Source organism: Serinus canaria, unplaced genomic scaffold (assembly GCF_022539315.1).
Source record: "Serinus canaria isolate serCan28SL12 unplaced genomic scaffold, serCan2020 HiC_scaffold_37, whole genome shotgun sequence".
NCBI classification, from domain to species: Eukaryota; Metazoa; Chordata; class Aves; order Passeriformes; family Fringillidae; genus Serinus; species Serinus canaria.
The window spans coordinates 13,180-30,039 of record NW_026108151.1 but is presented as its reverse complement, the minus strand read 5'-3'; the positions used below and the strand labels follow the sequence as shown (position 1 = coordinate 30,039).

At 67.7% G+C, this 16,860-nt stretch overlaps 2 protein-coding genes across 3 annotated transcripts; one reads left to right on the top strand and one right to left on the bottom strand.

The window, feature by feature from the left end:
• Positions 1-825: 825 nt before the first annotated feature.
• Positions 826-2,858, bottom strand: ZFTA (zinc finger translocation associated; the record flags this gene model as incomplete). The annotated part of the gene is made up of 3 exons (XM_050987641.1): positions 2,668-2,858; positions 1,945-2,171; positions 826-1,335 (listed from the first exon to the last, which is right to left on the bottom strand). Coding segments are annotated over exons 1-3 (928 nt in total), but the record flags the coding sequence as incomplete, so codon positions are not given.
• A 126-nt stretch (positions 2,859-2,984) lies between these two features.
• MARK2 (microtubule affinity regulating kinase 2) lies at positions 2,985-16,701 on the top strand. Of its 2 annotated transcripts, XM_050987642.1 has the most exons (18): positions 2,985-3,151; positions 7,360-7,536; positions 8,489-8,542; positions 8,648-8,696; positions 8,811-8,876; positions 8,964-9,034; positions 9,151-9,207; positions 9,627-9,863; positions 10,176-10,295; positions 10,578-10,677; positions 10,759-10,871; positions 11,376-11,502; positions 11,800-12,023; positions 12,594-12,691; positions 13,069-13,338; positions 14,093-14,119; positions 14,421-14,465; positions 14,884-16,701. In XM_050987642.1, exons 1-18 carry the CDS (start codon positions 3,095-3,097, stop codon positions 15,233-15,235), a joined length of 2,244 nt encoding a protein of 747 aa, XP_050843599.1. In that variant the 5' UTR covers positions 2,985-3,094; the 3' UTR covers positions 15,236-16,701. The 2 variants fall into 2 exon arrangements, with proteins under 2 accessions (XP_050843599.1, XP_050843600.1); XM_050987643.1 differs by lacking the exon at positions 14,093-14,119.
• Positions 16,702-16,860: the final 159 nt, after the last annotated feature.

Below are 16,860 nucleotides of genomic sequence, written 5' to 3'. Positions count from 1 at the left end.
AGCGAGGGGGGACAGAGGGGCTGGGGGGGACAGGGGTGGGGGGGATGTGCTGGGGACACTTTGGGGACCTTGGGGACAGCATGGGGACATTGGTGACAGTTTGGGGGCCAGGGGACAGGCCAAGGTTCATTGGTGACAACCTGGGGACTCCTCGCGGACAGGCCAAGGGACATTGGTGACAATTTGGGGACAGCCTGGGGACCGGCCAAGGGTCACTGGTGACACTTTGGGGGCCTGGGGACTCCCTGGGGACAGGGCAGGGACATTGGTGACACTTTGGGGACCTGCGGCTGCCACTGCGGTCATGGGAGGAGCCGCAGAGAGGGGCGTGGCTGGGGGCTGGGTGTGGTCTGGGTGGGGCCGCTCTTAAAGGGGCAGTGGCTGCTTAAAGGGGCGGGGCTTCGCGAAGGGGGTGTGGTCAGATAGAGGCGTGGCATTTAAAGGGGCAGTACCCAGTGCATAAAGGGGCGTGGCTTTAACAGAAAGGGGTGGGGTTGCATTTAAAGAGGGCGTGAATGCACTGAATGAGGGCGTGGCATGAAGTTAAATGGGGCGTGGCCACACTTAAAGGGACCGTGCTGCTCTAAAGGGGCGTGGCCATATTTAAAGGGACAGTGCTGTTCTAAAGGGGCGTGGCGACATTTAAAGGGACAGTGCTGTTCTAAAGGGGCGTGGCCACATTTAAAGGGACAGTGCTGCTGTAAAGGGGCGTGGCCACATTTAAAGGGACAGTGCTGCTGTAAAGGGGCGTGACCACATTTAAAGGGCCATCACCCCTCCCAAAGTCATGTGCCCCGCCTTCCCGACCCCCAGCCCCACCCGTACCTGTCCCGTGGGCGCCGCCGGGGGGTCCCTCGGGGCGGGGGGGCCGTGCCAGGTGGGCGTCCCAGGAGCGCAGCACCAGCTGCTTCTCTCGGGGTCCCCAGGCTCCGGAGTAGGGATGTTTCTGGCGGATGTGGCGCTTGATGGTGCTGAGCTTGAGCGTGGCCAGGGCGCTGCCGCACACCAGGCAGCGCATGCCGTGCCGCGCCGCGTTGAACTCCATCAGGTACTCGGAGCGCCAGCGCTCGTGGTAGTACCGGCGGTGGTCCCGGCCCGGAACGCGGCTCCGGCCCGGCCGCGACGCCCGCCACTCCCGGGGCTGCTCCCGCGGCTGCTCCCGGGGCTGTTCCCGGGGTTTCTCCCGGTGTTCCTGGGGGTGCTCCTGGAGCTCCTCCCGGTGTTTCTGGGGCTGTTCCCGAGGTTTCTCCCGAGGTTTCTCCCGGGGTTTCTCCCGGGGTTTCTCCCGGGGTTTCTGGGGCTCCAGGCTCCGGCGCAGCCCCCGCGGGGAAGGGGCTGCAGGGAAGGCCGGGGAGGGAGGTCCAGGTGTGGGGGAGGTTCAGGGGGTGGAGGGGACACCAAGGATTAGGGGCAAGGCTAGGGGGAGTTAAAGGGACAGAGCAGCGAAATGGGGGGGGGGGGCACAGGAGAGCTTAAAAGGGGCTGGGGGTTCTTAAAGGGGCAGGGTCCTTATATGAGGAGGGGGTGGGGAAGGGAGGGGCACATCTTCAAGGGACAGGGACATCCTAAATTCCTGTGGGCATCTTAAAGGGACAGGGATCCTTTCAGGGGGTGGGGACACCTTAAAGGGACAGGGACGTCCCGAATTGGACGGGGCCATGTGGGATGGACGGGGACATCCTGAATTCCTGGGGACGTCCTAAAGGCACTGGGATAATTTCAAGGGATGGAGCGTGGGACAGGGGCACCCTAAATAGAATCAGGTCATCTTAAAGGGACAGGAACCCGTGAAAGGGCCCGGGGCCGATGATAGGGGATGGCAAAAGGCTGGGCACCCCCCGGGGGTCGGGGGGCTTCTTAAAGAGCCAGCGCCGCTCCCATTGTGCGCCAAGGGAGGGGGTCCCACCGCACCCCCCGCTCCCCCCGCCCCGTCTCGGTGCTCACCTGGGCTGGCCGGGGCCGGGAGCGGGCCGGGGGCGGGGTGGGGGGCCGGGGGCTCCATGGCGGGGCCCAGGGCGCCGGCGGCGACGGCGGGCGGGGGCCGACCGGGGTGGGGACGCTGCCGTGGGGCCCCTCGGGGCTCCTTTAAGGGCTCCTGGGTAAATTTAAAGGGGCCGCACGCCTTTCCCATCCCCCCCCCCCCGGAGCCCGCCCCTCCCCGCAACGGGGGGCTACGGAAGGGGCGATGAGAGTCCGGCAGGTCTCAGCCCACCCCCCTCTCCAGAGGAGCCATAGCGATCATTTTAAGGGGGGATCCCCCCCATGAGGGCGGGATGGGGGAGCCCCTGGATGCTCCCCTCCCCATGCACCCCCCGCCATCCCCGCCCCCACCCCGCAGAACCGCCCGGGGGTCCCCGAGCGATGAGGCACCCATAGAACCCCCCTCCCCCATTCCGGCCCCGCCCCTTTGGTCCAAAGGGGGCGTGGTGGGATGAGGACACGCCCTTCTGTGGCTGGACACGCCCCTTCCCAGTGCCCCCTCCCAGTGCAGGCAAGGAGCGCCTTTCCCCCCAAATTCGGGGAGGGTCCAGGTGTCCGGGAGAGCCCCCCAAAATCAGGGAGGGTCCTGCGGCCCGGGCCGCCCCCCGCCCCGTTCTGGGGTCCCCCTCAGGGCTGGGGAGGGGGATTCGGCTCCGCTCGGGTGTTTCCGTCACGGGCGGAAAGTACTCTTCCCGCGGCGCTCGGCGGAAAGTACCGAAGGAGGCTTCGTGTAACTCCGTCGCGGAGGCGGAAACACTCGAAGTCTGTGAGGGCAGCGAGCCGAACCTGTCCGGAAAAAGCCGAAGCGGCGCGGGGAGGCGTGTCGGGTGTTTCCGGCGCGGCGGCGGAAATGGCCGAGGGCCGGCGGCGGCCGCCATGTTGGGAGCCGCGGGGTGCTGAGGCGGCGGCGGCGTGAGGCGGCGGCGGCGGCCGGGCCGGGCCGGGCGGACCCCGCCCGCTCCCCCTGCTCCTCTCCCGGCCCCCCCCAATGCCGCTGGCCTGGCCCCCCCCCGCTCCCTGAGCTCCCCCGCTTCCCCTTCCCCCTCCCCGCACACCGCCTGCCGCGGCTTCCCCCTATCGCGATAGTCGCCGGCGGCGCGGGGGGGGGGCCGCCATGTCGAGCAGCGGTCGCAGCCCTTTGCCGACCGTCAACGAGAGGGACGCGGAACAGGTGAGGGAGGGACGGCGGAGATCGGGTGTGGATGAAGGGGGAGCCGGTTCCAGCGTGAGGGGAGAGGGGCGGGCTGGGGGGGAAAAGGGGAATTTTTTGTGGGGAAGAAGGGACTGAGGGAGCCTGGGGGATTTCTGTGAGGGGAAAAGGGGGATCTGAGGGAGGAAAAAGGGGCTTGAGGGGATCGTGAGCCGGTTTGTGAGGGGAAAACGGGGAGTTGGGGGTCGGTTTGTGAGGGGAAAAAGGGGCTCTGAGGGGCTCGGGGACTGATTCGTGAGGGGAAAGGGGGGATCTGAGAGGGTGAAAAGGAGGATTGGGAGGGTTCTGGTCCCGTCCATGCGGAAAAAAATGGGAACTGAGTGGGTCTGAGGCGTTCGTGAGAAGCGAAAAGGGTCTTAGAGCGGCCTGAGTAATTTTGTGATATAGAAAGGGTGTTTTGAGGGGGACCTGGGCTGGTTTTTGAGGGGGAGAAAGGGGGAGCCGAGAGGGAAAAGGGGGTGCGAGAGTCTGGGGCTGCTCTGGGGGGAGAACCGGGGGGGCCGGCCCGGTTTGGGACAGGAAAGGGGGTCCTGGGCCGCTCTGCGAGCAGCAAAAAGGGTCTGGGGTCTGTTTGTGAGGGGGAAGTGAGGCCTGAAAGGGATTTGGAGATTTTGTGAGGTACAAAGAGTGTTTGACGGGAACCTGGGTCGGTTTTTGAGCGAAAAAGGGGACCTGAGGGGAAAAATAATGGAGTCTAAGGGGGTCTTGGGACATTTTTGGGAGTGGAAAAGGGGATCCTGGGGTGTTTTGCATGGAGAAAGGAGGGGATTTGGGGGAATCTGGATCCCTCCATGAAGGGAAAAGAGGGACTGAAGGGGTTTGGGACTGTTTTGTGAGGGATCTGGGGGCTCTGAGGGGCCTCGGGGCCCCTCTGTCAGGTGGAAAAGGAGGGTCTAAGGGTTCCCCAATTCCTCTCTTCCACCCCATGAAGGAGCCTGGGGTCTCCCAGAGCCTCCTGTGAGGTGGGGGGTCCTGAGCCGTGGCCCCCTTCGGGGCTGGATTTGGTGTAGGGAGAGTGCTCTGGGCTGCTCCTGGGATGAGCCCCTCCCCAAATTTTGGGGTCCCATTTCAGGGTTCCCTGCGGGGCGGCAGTGGGGGTTGGTGTGCACAAGCCCAGATTTTGGGTGAGGGGGTCAAGCTTTGTGCCCCAAATGGAGAGGGGCAGGTGGGGGGGGGGTGCCAGACCCCCACACTGAACCCCAGGCTCTGGGATCTGCTGTGGGGGGCAAGTTTGGGGTGTCATTGTCCCCCCCCCCCCAGCTCGGTGGCTGCACGATCGGGGCTGTGGGGGCGTCAGCCCACCCCCTCCCCCACCCCCTTCCCTGCTGCAGCCCCCCCAAACCGGGGGGGCTGTGGGGGCGGCGGCAGCGCTGCGACGGGCTCGGAGCCCTCCCCGGGCTTTGGGGGGGTTCTGAGGGGTGAACCCCCCCCAAATTCCTCCCGTTCTGACCCCTGTGAGCGGGACCAGCCACCCCCACCGGGTGGGGAATGGGGGGCTCACCCCCATGTGTGTCTGGGGGTGTGAGGGGGTTTTCCTCTAAGGGTAGCTGGGACAGGGGGGGTTCCCCAATTTGGGGGTGGATTTGGGGGGCTCTCGGGGTCCGTCTCTGCCCCCAGCTCCTGTGGCTGCTGGGAGACCCCGCTGCTGGCTCAGCCCTTTTGGGGAGCGCCTGGGGGGGTCCTCAGCTCCCCCAGCTGTGACCCCCCCATTTTGGGTGGCATTTTGGGGAGCTTTGCCCCTCCTGTGACCGTGGAGCCCCCCAAGAGCGGGGGAGTGACCCCAGCAGGGTGCGTGGGGGCACAGGTGGCCTGGTGTCAGTGTCCCCAAGCCCGAGGACAAGGCGATGCCACCTGTTCTATGGCCGTGGCTGTGGCATCGAGCCCCCCCCTCCTCGTTTTGGGTGCTTTTCCTCTTATTTATCCGCTGTTATGTAACGCCAGAGGAAAATTATTCCTGGCTGGGAAGATTTGGGGAGGGGGCGGCAGCAGCGTGTGGGGGGGCTGCGCATCCCCCCCAACCCCAGCAGCTGAAATCGGGGGGTCTTTCCCTGTCCCCCCAGCCCCCAATCCCTCCCTCACACAGAGCCCGATCTGGTGGGGTTGGAGATTAAAAAAAATTCTTCAAAAATGCCTAAATTTGGCTGACATTTGAGCGGCGCTGCACGAACCAGCGCTGCCTCCCCGGCTGCCACCGCCGCGCCGTGCCCGGGGTCCCTGTCACAGCGGCCCTGGGGACACCGGTGCCGCTCCCAGTGCCACCAGCTGGCACCAGTTTGGTGCTGGCAGCGTGGGCGGGTGCTGGTGGCATCAACACCTCCAGGCACCGGGATCCTCACACCTGCCTGGTGACATCGCTGCAGCTGTGGTGACATCACACCGTTCTTGGTGATGTCCCTGCTGGGCTTGGTGACATCACCGCAGCTCTGGTGACATCACTGCTGCGCCTGGTGACATCACACCATACTTGGTGACATCCTTGCAGCCTCAGCACTGTCACTGCTGCCCCCCCTCCAGTGGCCATTCCAATAGGAATTCCAGTGGCCGTTCCAGTGGCCATTCCAATAGGAATTCCTGTGACAATTCCAGTGGCTGTTCCAGTGGCCATTCCAATGTCAATTCTAGTGGCCACTCTGGTGGCCGTTCCAGTGGCCATTCCAGTAGGAATTCCAGTGGCCATTCCCCGTTCCCATCCTTCTGGCTCCGTCCCCAGCAGGACGCCCCCCCCCCCCCCACCCGGTGCCGGTTTTCCCCTTTCCCGCCCCGTTTTCCCCGCCCCGGCGCTCCAGGTGTTCCCCGGCCCCACCCCGCGCTGTCCCGCTGCGGCCTCAGCCCCAACCGGTCGAGCCGGTCCCCGCTCGCTCCCTCCCGGCGTCCCGCGGGGCTCCCGCCGGCACCGCCCCGCTCCCGCCGCTCCCGGCGCTTCGGGGTGCCCAGGGTGAGTCCCCTCGTGGCGGGCGGGCTGGGGAAACTGAGGCACGAGGGGCTCCGCGGCCTGAGCGCGCTCACCGAGCGCCGCCGCCACCGGGGAACGCCGCGGCCTTCCCACCCACGGCCCGTGCCCGGTGCCGGTGAGACCCCTCCCCGGTGCCCGTGACGTTCCCCCGGTGTGACCCGGGCCGGGCGGTGCCTCCTTTGCCGTGTTTGCCGTGGTTTTGGCCGCTCGGGCCTCGGCGATAAGAGGAGCCGGGAAATGCCGGGAGCGCCGCCGCCGAGCCCCGGGGGGGTTCGGGGGATTCTGGTGCCGCGGCCCCGCCCGGGGGGGCTCCGGTGTCGGTGCCGCCTCAGAGCCCGAGCGAATCCCGGCAGCGCGGCCAGATGGCTCCGCACGCTCCCGCCCCGTTGCCACGGCAGTTTTTTGGCAGAAACTCCCGTTTTCCTTCACTTTTCCCACAGCACCGCGCTGGGCTTCGGGGGAGGGGGAAGCTCCGGTGCCCCCGGGCCCCAAACCAGCGCGTTCTCCCCCCAAATCTGGGGGTTCGGTTGCGCCATCGCCGGCACCTCCCCCGTGGCTTCCGCCGGCGGTTTCCTTCCCACGGAGGGGGAGGGGGACACCCCGAGGTGTGCCCCCACAAAAACAAACCCGGCGAGGTTTTGGGGGGCCCCGCATCCCCCGGGGGACCGGGGGGGGTTGGCTCGGCTTCCCCGCCCGCTCACGCGCTCCCGTTATCTCCGGTGTCACCGGAGCGGTGACAGCCGCGGGGGCGTCTCACTCCCCGTAAGGGAACACCCCGAAAGTGTCCCCGAGGCCCGGGTGACCTTCGGGGGGCCCCGCGGTGCCTTTTGGGGCGCGGGAAGAGGGGCTTTAGGCCGGTGTTGTGCTGGGGGCTCCCCCGCTTTCGCCTGGGGCCCGAACTCTGTCCGGGTGCTTGGCTTTGGGCTAAAATCGGGGTGTTTGGGCGCCGAAGCTTTAGCGGGGCCGGGTGGCCGTGTCCCCTCCCGAGGAGGGGGTGACACGGCGCTGTCCCCTTCCCACCCTCGCGGCCCAGCCCGAAACCGCGGCGCTTGCGTCAGGTATCGGGGGCGGCTCCCGGCCGGGCCGGGCGCGGCTCCGCCGCTCCGGACTTCGCTCCCGGCTCCTCCCGGAGCCCGCGGACCCCGCCGGGATCCCCGGGGCGCCGCCGGGGGACGCGGCCGGCCCCGGCTGAGCCGTCCCCTCGCTGTCCCCGCAGCCGGGCGCCGTGGAGGGCAAGGGCGGCGGCGGCAAGGCCAGCATGCTGCGGGGCCGCAACGCCGGCACGGCCGCCGAGGAGCAGCCCCACATCGGCAACTACCGGCTGCTCAAAACCATCGGCAAGGGCAACTTCGCCAAGGTCAAGCTGGCCCGGCACGTCCTGACCGGCAAGGAGGTGAGTGGCACCCTGCTCCTGGCCAGGGGACAGCGCTCAGGGGGGCCCGGGCCGCGGGTGACACTGCGGGGACAGGCTGGGCCTGTGGGTGTCACCGTGGTGTGGGGATGGGCTCAGCCCATGGGTGTCACCGTGGCACGGGGACAGGCTGTGTCCTGTGGGTGACACCGTGGCACGGGGACAGGCTGTGTCCTGTGGGTGACACCGTGACACAGGGACAGGCTGTGTCCTGTGGGTGACACCGTGGCACGGGGACAGGCTGTGTCCTGTGGGTGACACCGTGGCACAGGGACAGTTCTGGCTCCTGGTGCTTACCCTGGAAGTGCCACCACAGTGTGGGGACAGTCCTTGCTCTCGCAGTGCCACCGTGGTGCGGGCACAGCTTTCCTGGTCCTTGCCCTGGGAGTGCCACCCAGGGATGGTTTTCTGTCCCCAGCCGTGAGTGCCACCGCAGTGTGGGGACAGGTCTGGGCCCCTGGTGCAGGTCCTGTGGGTGTCACCACGGGGACAGGCCTGTTGTCCTCGTCCCATGGGTGGCACCGTGGTGTGGGGACAGCTCTGGCTTCTGGTCCCTGCCCTGGGAGTGCCACCTGGCACAGGAATGAGTTTCCTGCTCCTCAGCTGTGATTGTCACTGTGGTGTGGGGACTGTTCTAGGTCCTGGTCCTTGTCCTGTGGGTGCCACCGTGGTGTGGGGACACTTCTGGGTCCCGTTCTGTGCCCGGGGAGTGCCACCATGGCCCAGGGATGGTCCCAAGCTCTCGGTCCTCATCCCATGAGTGCCACCACGGTGTGGGGACAGCCCTGGGGATGGTCCTGTCACCTTCCCTCTCACTCTGGGAGTGCTACCACAGTGTGGTGACAGCCCTGTCCCCCTACCCCTCCCCTCAGGAGTGCCACCAGGTTTTGGGGACAGTCCTGGGGACCCTCTAACCCTGCTGTCCCCCCCACAGGTGGCCGTGAAAATCATTGACAAGACGCAGCTCAACTCCTCCAGCCTGCAGAAGGTGAGCGGTGTCCCTGGTGGGGGGGGTGACAGATTTTGGGGTGACAAATGGGGGATTGTTCCCTCTGACACCCCCCGAAATCCCCCCTCCCCCCGTCCCTCACAGCTCTTCCGGGAAGTGCGAATAATGAAGGTCCTGAACCACCCCAACATAGGTGAGACCCCCAAAACCCCCTCAGCTGCACCCCCACCCCTCCCCAGGGGTGTCCCCCACCCTCGGGGGGGGGTCCCGGGGTGTCCCCCCCTCCAACCCCCCCACCCCCTTGCAGTGAAGCTCTTTGAGGTGATCGAGACGGAGAAGACGCTTTACCTGGTCATGGAGTACGCCAGCGGGGGTGAGTGGGGGCTTGGGGGGGTTTGGGGGGGTCTCAGGGCTCGGGGGGACCTGGGGCTGCCCCTCACCCCCTCCCTGTGCCCCCCAGGTGAGGTGTTCGATTACCTGGTGGCCCACGGGCGCATGAAGGAGAAGGAGGCGCGGGCAAAGTTCCGACAGGTCTGGGGGGGTGAAGCTGTTGGACCACCCCCAAAAGGGTTGGGGACCCCCCACCGTGTCCCCAAGGGGGCTGGGGGTGTCCCTGTGCCCCCCACCTGACACCCCCTGTCCTGCAGATAGTGTCGGCCGTGCAGTACTGCCACCAGAAGTTCATTGTGCACAGGGACCTGAAGGTGAGGAACCCCCACCTGGGACCCCCTGACACCCCTGAGACCCCCAGAGTGGCACCCTGACACCCCTGGGACCCCCAGAGTGGCACCCTGACACCCCTGGGACCACCAGAGTGGCACCCAGACACCCCTGGGACCACCAGAGTGGCACCCTGACAGCCCTGGGACCCCCAGAGTGGCACCCAGACACCCCTGGGACCCCCTGACACCCCTGGGACAGAAGTCCCAGTCTCTCTGAGCCTCCTGGGTGGGTGCCAGGACCCTCCAGGACAACACCTGGCCACCCCTGAGACCCCCGGAGAGGTGCCAGGACCCCCAGACCCACCCCTGAACACCCCTGGGCCCCCCAAACCAGCCCCATCTGCACCCCAAACCCCCCCAGACCCCAGTAACCCCCCGGGGTGCTCTCCCTCCCGGGCCAGGCTGAGAACCTGCTGCTGGACGCCGACATGAACATCAAAATCGCCGATTTTGGCTTCAGCAACGAGTTCACCTTTGGGAACAAGCTGGACACGTTCTGCGGCTCGCCGCCCTACGCCGCCCCCGAGCTCTTCCAGGGCAAGAAGTACGACGGGCCCGAGGTGGACGTCTGGAGCCTGGGGGTCATCCTCTACACGCTGGTCAGCGGCTCGCTGCCCTTCGACGGGCAGAACCTCAAGGTGGGGCCTCGCTCGGGGGACACCAGGGTGCTTTGGGGACACCTGGGGTGGTTTGGGGGCCACCATGGTGGTTTGGGGGTCACCATGATGGTGCCCATGGTGGTTTGGGGTTGCCATGGGTGCTTTGGGGGTGCCCACAGGTGGTTTTGGGGTGGTTTTGGGGGGTCTCTGGGGTGTTTCTGGGGTGCCCACAGGTGGTTTTGGGGTGGTTTTGGGGGGGGTCTCTGGGGTGCCCACAGGTGGTTTTGGGGTGGTTTTGGGGGGTCTCTGGGGTGTTTCTGGGGTGCCCATGGTGGTTTTGGGGTCCCACAGGAGCTGCGGGAGCGAGTGCTGCGGGGGAAGTACCGGATCCCCTTTTACATGTCCACGGATTGTGAGAACCTCCTCAAGAAGTTCCTCATCCTCAACCCCACCAAGAGGGGCACCCTGGAGGTGAGGGGACCCCCAACTTCATCCTGGGACCTCCAGTGGCACCCCAGGACCTCCTGGGGACCCCCAACTTCATCCTGGGACCCCCAGCACGAGCCTGGAACCCCCAGTGGCACCCTAGGACCTCCTGGGGACCCCCCACATCATCCTGGGACCCCCAGCATGGTTCTGTGAACCTCTGGGACCCCCCAGAGCACCCCAAGACCTGCTGGGGACCCTCCCTGGGGTCCTTTCCCGTCCCCAAAGTGTCCCCAGAGGTGACCCCGGCCCCCGTTGTGCCCCCAGCAAATCATGAAGGACCGCTGGATGAACGTGGGCCACGAGGACGACGAGCTGAAGCCCTACATGGAGCCCGTGCCTGACTACAAGGACCCCCGCAGGACAGGTGGGACCCCAGGCCACCCCTGGGGACACAGGGACCCCCCCATGGCCCTGTCCCCTCTGCTGAGGGCCGTGTCCCCCCCAGAGCTGATGGTGTCCATGGGCTACACGCGGGAGGAGATCCAGGAGTCGCTGGTGGGGCAGAAGTACAACGAGGTGATGGCCACCTACCTGCTGCTGGACCACAAGAGCTCCGAGGTGGGGACTTGGGGACACACCGGGGACACTCGGGGGTGGCACGGACACTGGGGCTCGTTAGGGACACTGTGGGGACAGCGGGGACACTGCAGGGGATGGGGGAACACAGGGAGGGGAGGGAGTGTGGAGGGCACGAGGGGACAAGAAGAACATGAGGACAAAGAGGGGACATGGGGACAGTGAGGGGACACGGGGAGGGTGACATGGTGATACCAGGAGGGTCGTTGGGATGAAGAGGGGACAAGAACAGGAGGGGACACGGTGACAAGGGCACCTTGTGATGGGTTGTGAGGGGACGTGGGGACACTGAGGTGACACGGGGACACCGAGAGGATGGGGTGGGACACGGGACACAGTTCCCTGCGTGCCCTGCCCCCCTGTGGGCCTGTCCCCACGCTGTCCTGTCCCCTGTGCCACGGTGGCACGTCCCTGTCCCTGCCCCTGCCCCTGCCCGGCGGGTGTCCCCCGTGTCCCGCCGTGTCCCCACGTGTCCCCTGTCCCCAGCTGGAGGAGAACCTGTCCCTGAAGCCGCGGGTGGCCCCGGAGGTGGCCAACAGCTCGGGCCCCTCCCCCGCTCACAAGGTGCAGCGCAGCGTCTCGGCCAACCCCAAACGGCGCGTCAGCGACCAGGGTGAGACCCCAAAGGGGGACAGAGACCCCAAAGTGGGGACACGGGGGGTCAGTGACCAGGGTGAGACCCCAAAGTGGGGACAGAGACCCCAGATGGGGACAGAGACCCCAGATGGGGACACTGGGGAGACCCTAGATGGGGACACGGGTCTCTGGGGCTGTGGGTGGGTGATTCCCTCAGGACCCTCCCGGGGCTGTTTTGGGGCTGTGCTGTGTGAGGGTCCCCCAGTGAGGAGGGGCTGAAGGGGAAGGGGGGCTCCCCGTGGGACCCCCACCCTGACAGCCCCTCCCGCCCCAGCCGGGCTCTCCATCCCCACCTCGGCCTCGTACTCCAAGAAAACGCAGGCGGCCAATGCCGAGAACAAGCGAGGAGGAGGAGCAGGAGCAGGAGGAGGAGGAGGAGGAGGAGCCGGGGAGGAAGAGGGTGGGGGCGGGGGGCGCCGGGCCGGCAGCACGGCCAAGGTGCCCCCCAGCCCCCTGCCCGGCCTGGAGCGATCCAAGGGCACCCCCTCCCCCTCCACGGTCAGTGCTGGCTGGGGGGGTGAGGGGGGACTGGAGATTTGGGGGAGGGGGGTCCCCAACACCTGGAACCCCTGGATTTGGGGGAGGGGGGTCCCCAACACCTGGAACCCCTGGATTTGGGGGAGGGGGGGATCCCCCAACACCTGGAACCCTGGATATGAGGGAGGGGGTCCCCAACACCTGGAACCCCTGGATTTGGGGGAGGGGGGGATCCCCCAACACCTGGAATCCCTGGATATGAAGGAGGGGGTCCCCAACACCTGGAACCCTGATTGAGGGAGGGGGTCCCCCAACACTGGACCCTGGATTTGGGGGAGGGGGGGATCCCCCAACACCTGGAATCCCCTGGATATGAAGGAGGGGGTCCCCAACACCTGGAACCCCTGGATTTGGGGTCAGCACCTGCAGGGGGTGGGGATGGGCGATGGCTGTCCCTGGGTCCCCCAGGGTGGGACTGGGCTCTTGGTGCCCAGTGGAGGGTCCCCAGATCCCGTGCCGTTGTTTGGGGGTGTTTGGGACCCCCGTGTGCCCCCCCCAGCCCCCCCAATTCCGTGTCCCCCCCCCCCACAGAACAGCGTCCTGTCCACGGGCACCACGCGCAGCCGGAACTCGCCGCTGCTGGACCGGGCCAGCCTGGGCCAGAGCTCCCTGCAGAACGGCAAGGACAGGTGGGGACCCCTCCCCAGAGCCCCCCGACCCCGCTCTGGGGCACCTCAGCTGCCGTGGGGGGGTTCTGGGGGGGTCCTGAGGGTGTTGGGATGGAGATGGGGGGTGGGGGATCCCCCCATTCCTGCATTCACTGGGGGCTGGGCTGTGCCCCAGATTCCCATTGTGGGGGGGAGGGTCCCTGGGGGCTGGGGGAGCTCTGGGGGGGTCCCTTGGGGCAGCAGTGTCCCCTGTTCAGGGCTGTCCCTGGGTGCCAGGGGGGCTCAGGGGTGTCCCCCACCCCCATGTCCCCATTCAGGGGTCTGTCTCTGGGTGCCAGGGGGGCTCAGGGGTGTCCCCCACCCCCGTGTCCCCCCTGACCCCGTGTCCCCCCCCACAGCGGGGCCCCCCCCCGGGTGCCAGCAGCGTCCCCCTCTGCCCACAACGTCAGCCAGGGCCCGGGCGAGCGGCCGAGCTTCCCCCGGGGGGTCTCGAGCCGCAGCACCTTCCACGCCGGGCAGCTCCGCGCCCCCCGGGACCCCCGGGACCCCCTGCCCTACGCGCTGCCCCCCGGGCTGCCCCCGCCCGCCTCGCCCTCGGGCGCCAGCCAGGGCCGGCGCGGGCCCTCCGCCAGCCTCTTCAGCAAGTTCACCTCCAAGTTCGTGCGCAGGTGAGCGCACCTGGGGGCCGCTCCCCCTGCCCCCCTCCCCTGGATGTGTCCCCCTGGTGTGTTCGGGGCTCTCGCTGTCCCTCGGTGTCCCCTGGCTGTGCCCTCGTGGTTTGTTCCTCTGTGTGTCCCCTCGGTGTCCCCTCGGTGTCCCCTCGGTGTCCTCTCGGTGCTCCAGGGGCTCTCTGTCCTCTCTGTTTGTCCCCTCTGAGGGCTCCTCGGTGTCCCCTTGTCCCCCAGATCCCTTCTGTGTTTCTCTGTCCCCTCAGGGTGTCCCCTCGGTGTTCTCAAGGCTTCTCTGTTCTCCTCCCTCTGTGTCCATTCCTGTCCCTGCCACTGTCCCCTCAGGGACCCCCATGTCCCTTCCTGTCCTCCACTAATCCTCTTGGGGACCCCGCATGTCCCCTCCTGTCCCACTGGGGACCCCCCCATGTCCCTCCTGTCCCATTTGGGACCCCGGTGTCCCACTGGGGACCCTCCATGTCCCCCCATGTCCCCTCCTGTCCCACTGGGGACCCCCCCGTGTCCCTCCTGTCCCATTTTGGGACCCCCCATGTCCCCTCCTGTCCCATTGGGGACCCCCCATGTCCCTTCCTGTCCCTGTCCCCACAGAGCCGGGGAGGGGGGGGTGGGACCCCACTGACCCCACCCCCTCTCAGGGGGCTCTGGGGGGGTGTGGGGGGTTCGGGGGAGGGGGTGGCTCTGTCCCGGCCCCCTCCCCCCCCAACGTCCCCTTCTCTTCTGTTTGTCTTTGTAGAAATCTGTCTTTCAGGTTTGCCAGAAGGTAGGGCCGCGCCGGACGCTGGGTCCCCCCGCATGGCACCCCTGACCCCCCCCCCCAGGCCCCCCAAAATCCCCCCAAACCCCCCCGGACCCCCCGACCCCTCCCCAGAGCTGCACGGCCCTGCATGGCCCCCCCAGCCCTGCTCGTCCGTCTGTCCTTGTCCCCCCTGTGTGTCTGTGTGTCCCCCCCGCCCCAACTCCCCCCCTGTGCTGTCTGTGCCCCCCGGGTCCCCTCTGGGGGGGGGAGGGGCTGTGCCCCCCCAGCCCCCCCTGACTGAGCTCGGCCCCTTTTGTCTCCCGAGGAACCCCCACGAGCCCGAGAGCAAGGAGCGGGTGGAGACCCTCAGGTGAGTCGGGGACACCTTGGGGACACCTGGGGACACCCCTGGGACACCTTGGGGACACCTGGGGACACCCACGGGGGTGACCAACACCCCGGCGACCCCATGGTGCCACCCCAGACCGGCGGTGGGCCCCAAGAAGGACCCCTGGAACCCCCCTAACCCCTGTCCCACCCCCAAGGACCCCCTCACCCCCATTTTGCCCCCCAGGACCCCCCTAACCCCTGTCCCACCCCCATTTTGGCCCCAGGACCCCCCTCACCCCTGTCCCACCCCCAGGACGCCCTCACCCCGTTCCCACCCCCAGGACCCCCCTAACCCCTGCCCCACCCTCCAGGACCCCCCTAACCCCTGTCCTACCCCCCAGGACCCCCCTAACCCTGTCTACCCCCCGGACCCCTAACCCCCCGTTTTCCCCCCCCAGACCGGCGGTGGGCCCCGAGAAGGACCCCCGGGACGCCGGGCGCGACGCCAAGCCGCGCTCGCTGCGCTTCACGTGGAGCATGAAGACCACGAGCTCGCTGGAGCCCGGGGAGATGCTGCGCGAGATCCGCAAGGTGCTGGACGCCAACAGCTGCCGCTGCGAGCCCCAGGAGCGCTTCGTGCTGCTCTGCGCCCACGGCGCGCCCGGGCACGACTCCTTCGTGCAGTGGGAGATGGAGGTGTGCAAGCTGCCCCGGCTCTCGCTCAACGGCGTCCGCTTCAAGCGCATCGCCGGCACCTCCATGGCCTTCAAGAACATCGCCTCCAAGGTGGCCAACGAGCTCAAGCTCTGAGCCACGGCCGGGACGGCGGGGGCACCCGGGGGCGGCTCCGGGGACACGGACACGGCGAGCCGGGAGCGGCCAGCGAGCTGCGGCTCTTGGGGACACGGTGACCCGGGAATGGCCACCGAGCTGCGGCTCTTGGGGACACGGTGACCCGGGAATGGCCACTGAGCTGCGGCTCTTGGGGACACGGTGACCCGGGAATGGCTCCAAGGTGGCCACGGAGCTCCGGGGACACGGACACGGCGAGCCGGGAGTGGCCACCGAGCTGCGGCTCTTGGGGACAACAGTCACGGCCACCTCGGCGCTCTGGCTGCGAGCCACGGACACGGTGGCCTGGCAGCGGTGACCCGGGAGTGCCTCTGAGGTGGCCACGGAGCTCCGGCTCTGAGCCACGGACACGGTGGGGACGCCCACGGGGGGACACGGGAGCGCCGGGACGGACCTGGGGAGTGCCGGGGGCTCCTGGGTGGATCTGGGCATCACCTGGAGGGAGCTGGAGCGCTCTGCAGGCCTTGGTGGGCACGGCCCGGATGGACCTGGAGCCCGGGATGGACCTGGAGCCCTGGATGGACCTGGAGCCCGGGATGGACCTGGAGCCCGGGATGGACCTTCTGAGGGGTCCAGGAACATCCTGGATGGACCTGGCACCTCCCAGGGTCACCTGGCTGGACCTTGTGCAGGGTCCAGGTCACCATGGGGACACCCTGGATGGAACTGGGATCTCTGGGGCTCACCTGGCTGGGCCTGGATGCACCTGGGGCCGTCCTGTGGCATCCAGGGCCTTGTGAGGGTGGGGGGACATCCTGGATGGGCCTTTGGGGACAGCGCCAGGGTTTCATGGGGACATCCTGGTGGCCCAGGGACCTGGGGGCACCTTCTGGGAGGGGGAGCAAGGCTCATCTGGGGACAGGGACCTCTGGGGACATGAGTGGTGGCCCAAGGCCCTTCTGAGGAGTCCTGGGCCTTGTTGGGACATCGTGGATGGCCCAGGGACATCCCGGGTGGCCCTCGGGGACATCCTTGGTGGCTCAGGAACAGCTGGGGGTAGCCCAGGGCCAGGTGGGGACATCCTGGGTGTCCCTGAGCCTTACGGGGGGGACACGGGGACAGTCCGGGGGTGGCCTTAGGGGGGGTGGGGTGTGTCCCCTCCCCCCGGGGGGATGCCGGTGTCCCCTGGCCCTCCCCCCCTTGGGGACAGGGGTGTCCCCTCCCCCCCTTGGGGACAGGGGTGTCCCCTCCCCTGCACTCAGGAAGGCCCTGGGGGGAGGGGCGGGGGCGCTGCTGCTGCCGGGGGTGGCTCTGGGGTGGGGGTTGGGTGTCCTCTTCCCCCCCCCCCCAACTTTTTGTCCTGCTGTAGCCCCGCCCCGGGCACCGCCCCTGAGGGTGGGGACACTCTGGGGGAGGGGCCAAACCAGGCCACACCCCCTCTGCGGTGGATTTTCCAGGTTCTAATTAAAAACTTTCCAGAAAGATCCACGGCCCCCGAGTGGTGCTTGAGGGTGAGTCGGGGTCGTGCTGCAGAGCCTGGCCCAGTCCGGACCAGTCCTCCCAGTACAGGCCTGGGCTCCCAGTATGGGACTGGTCACCCAAACCAGTGCTCCCAGTACAAGCCTAGGTTCCCAGTATGGGCC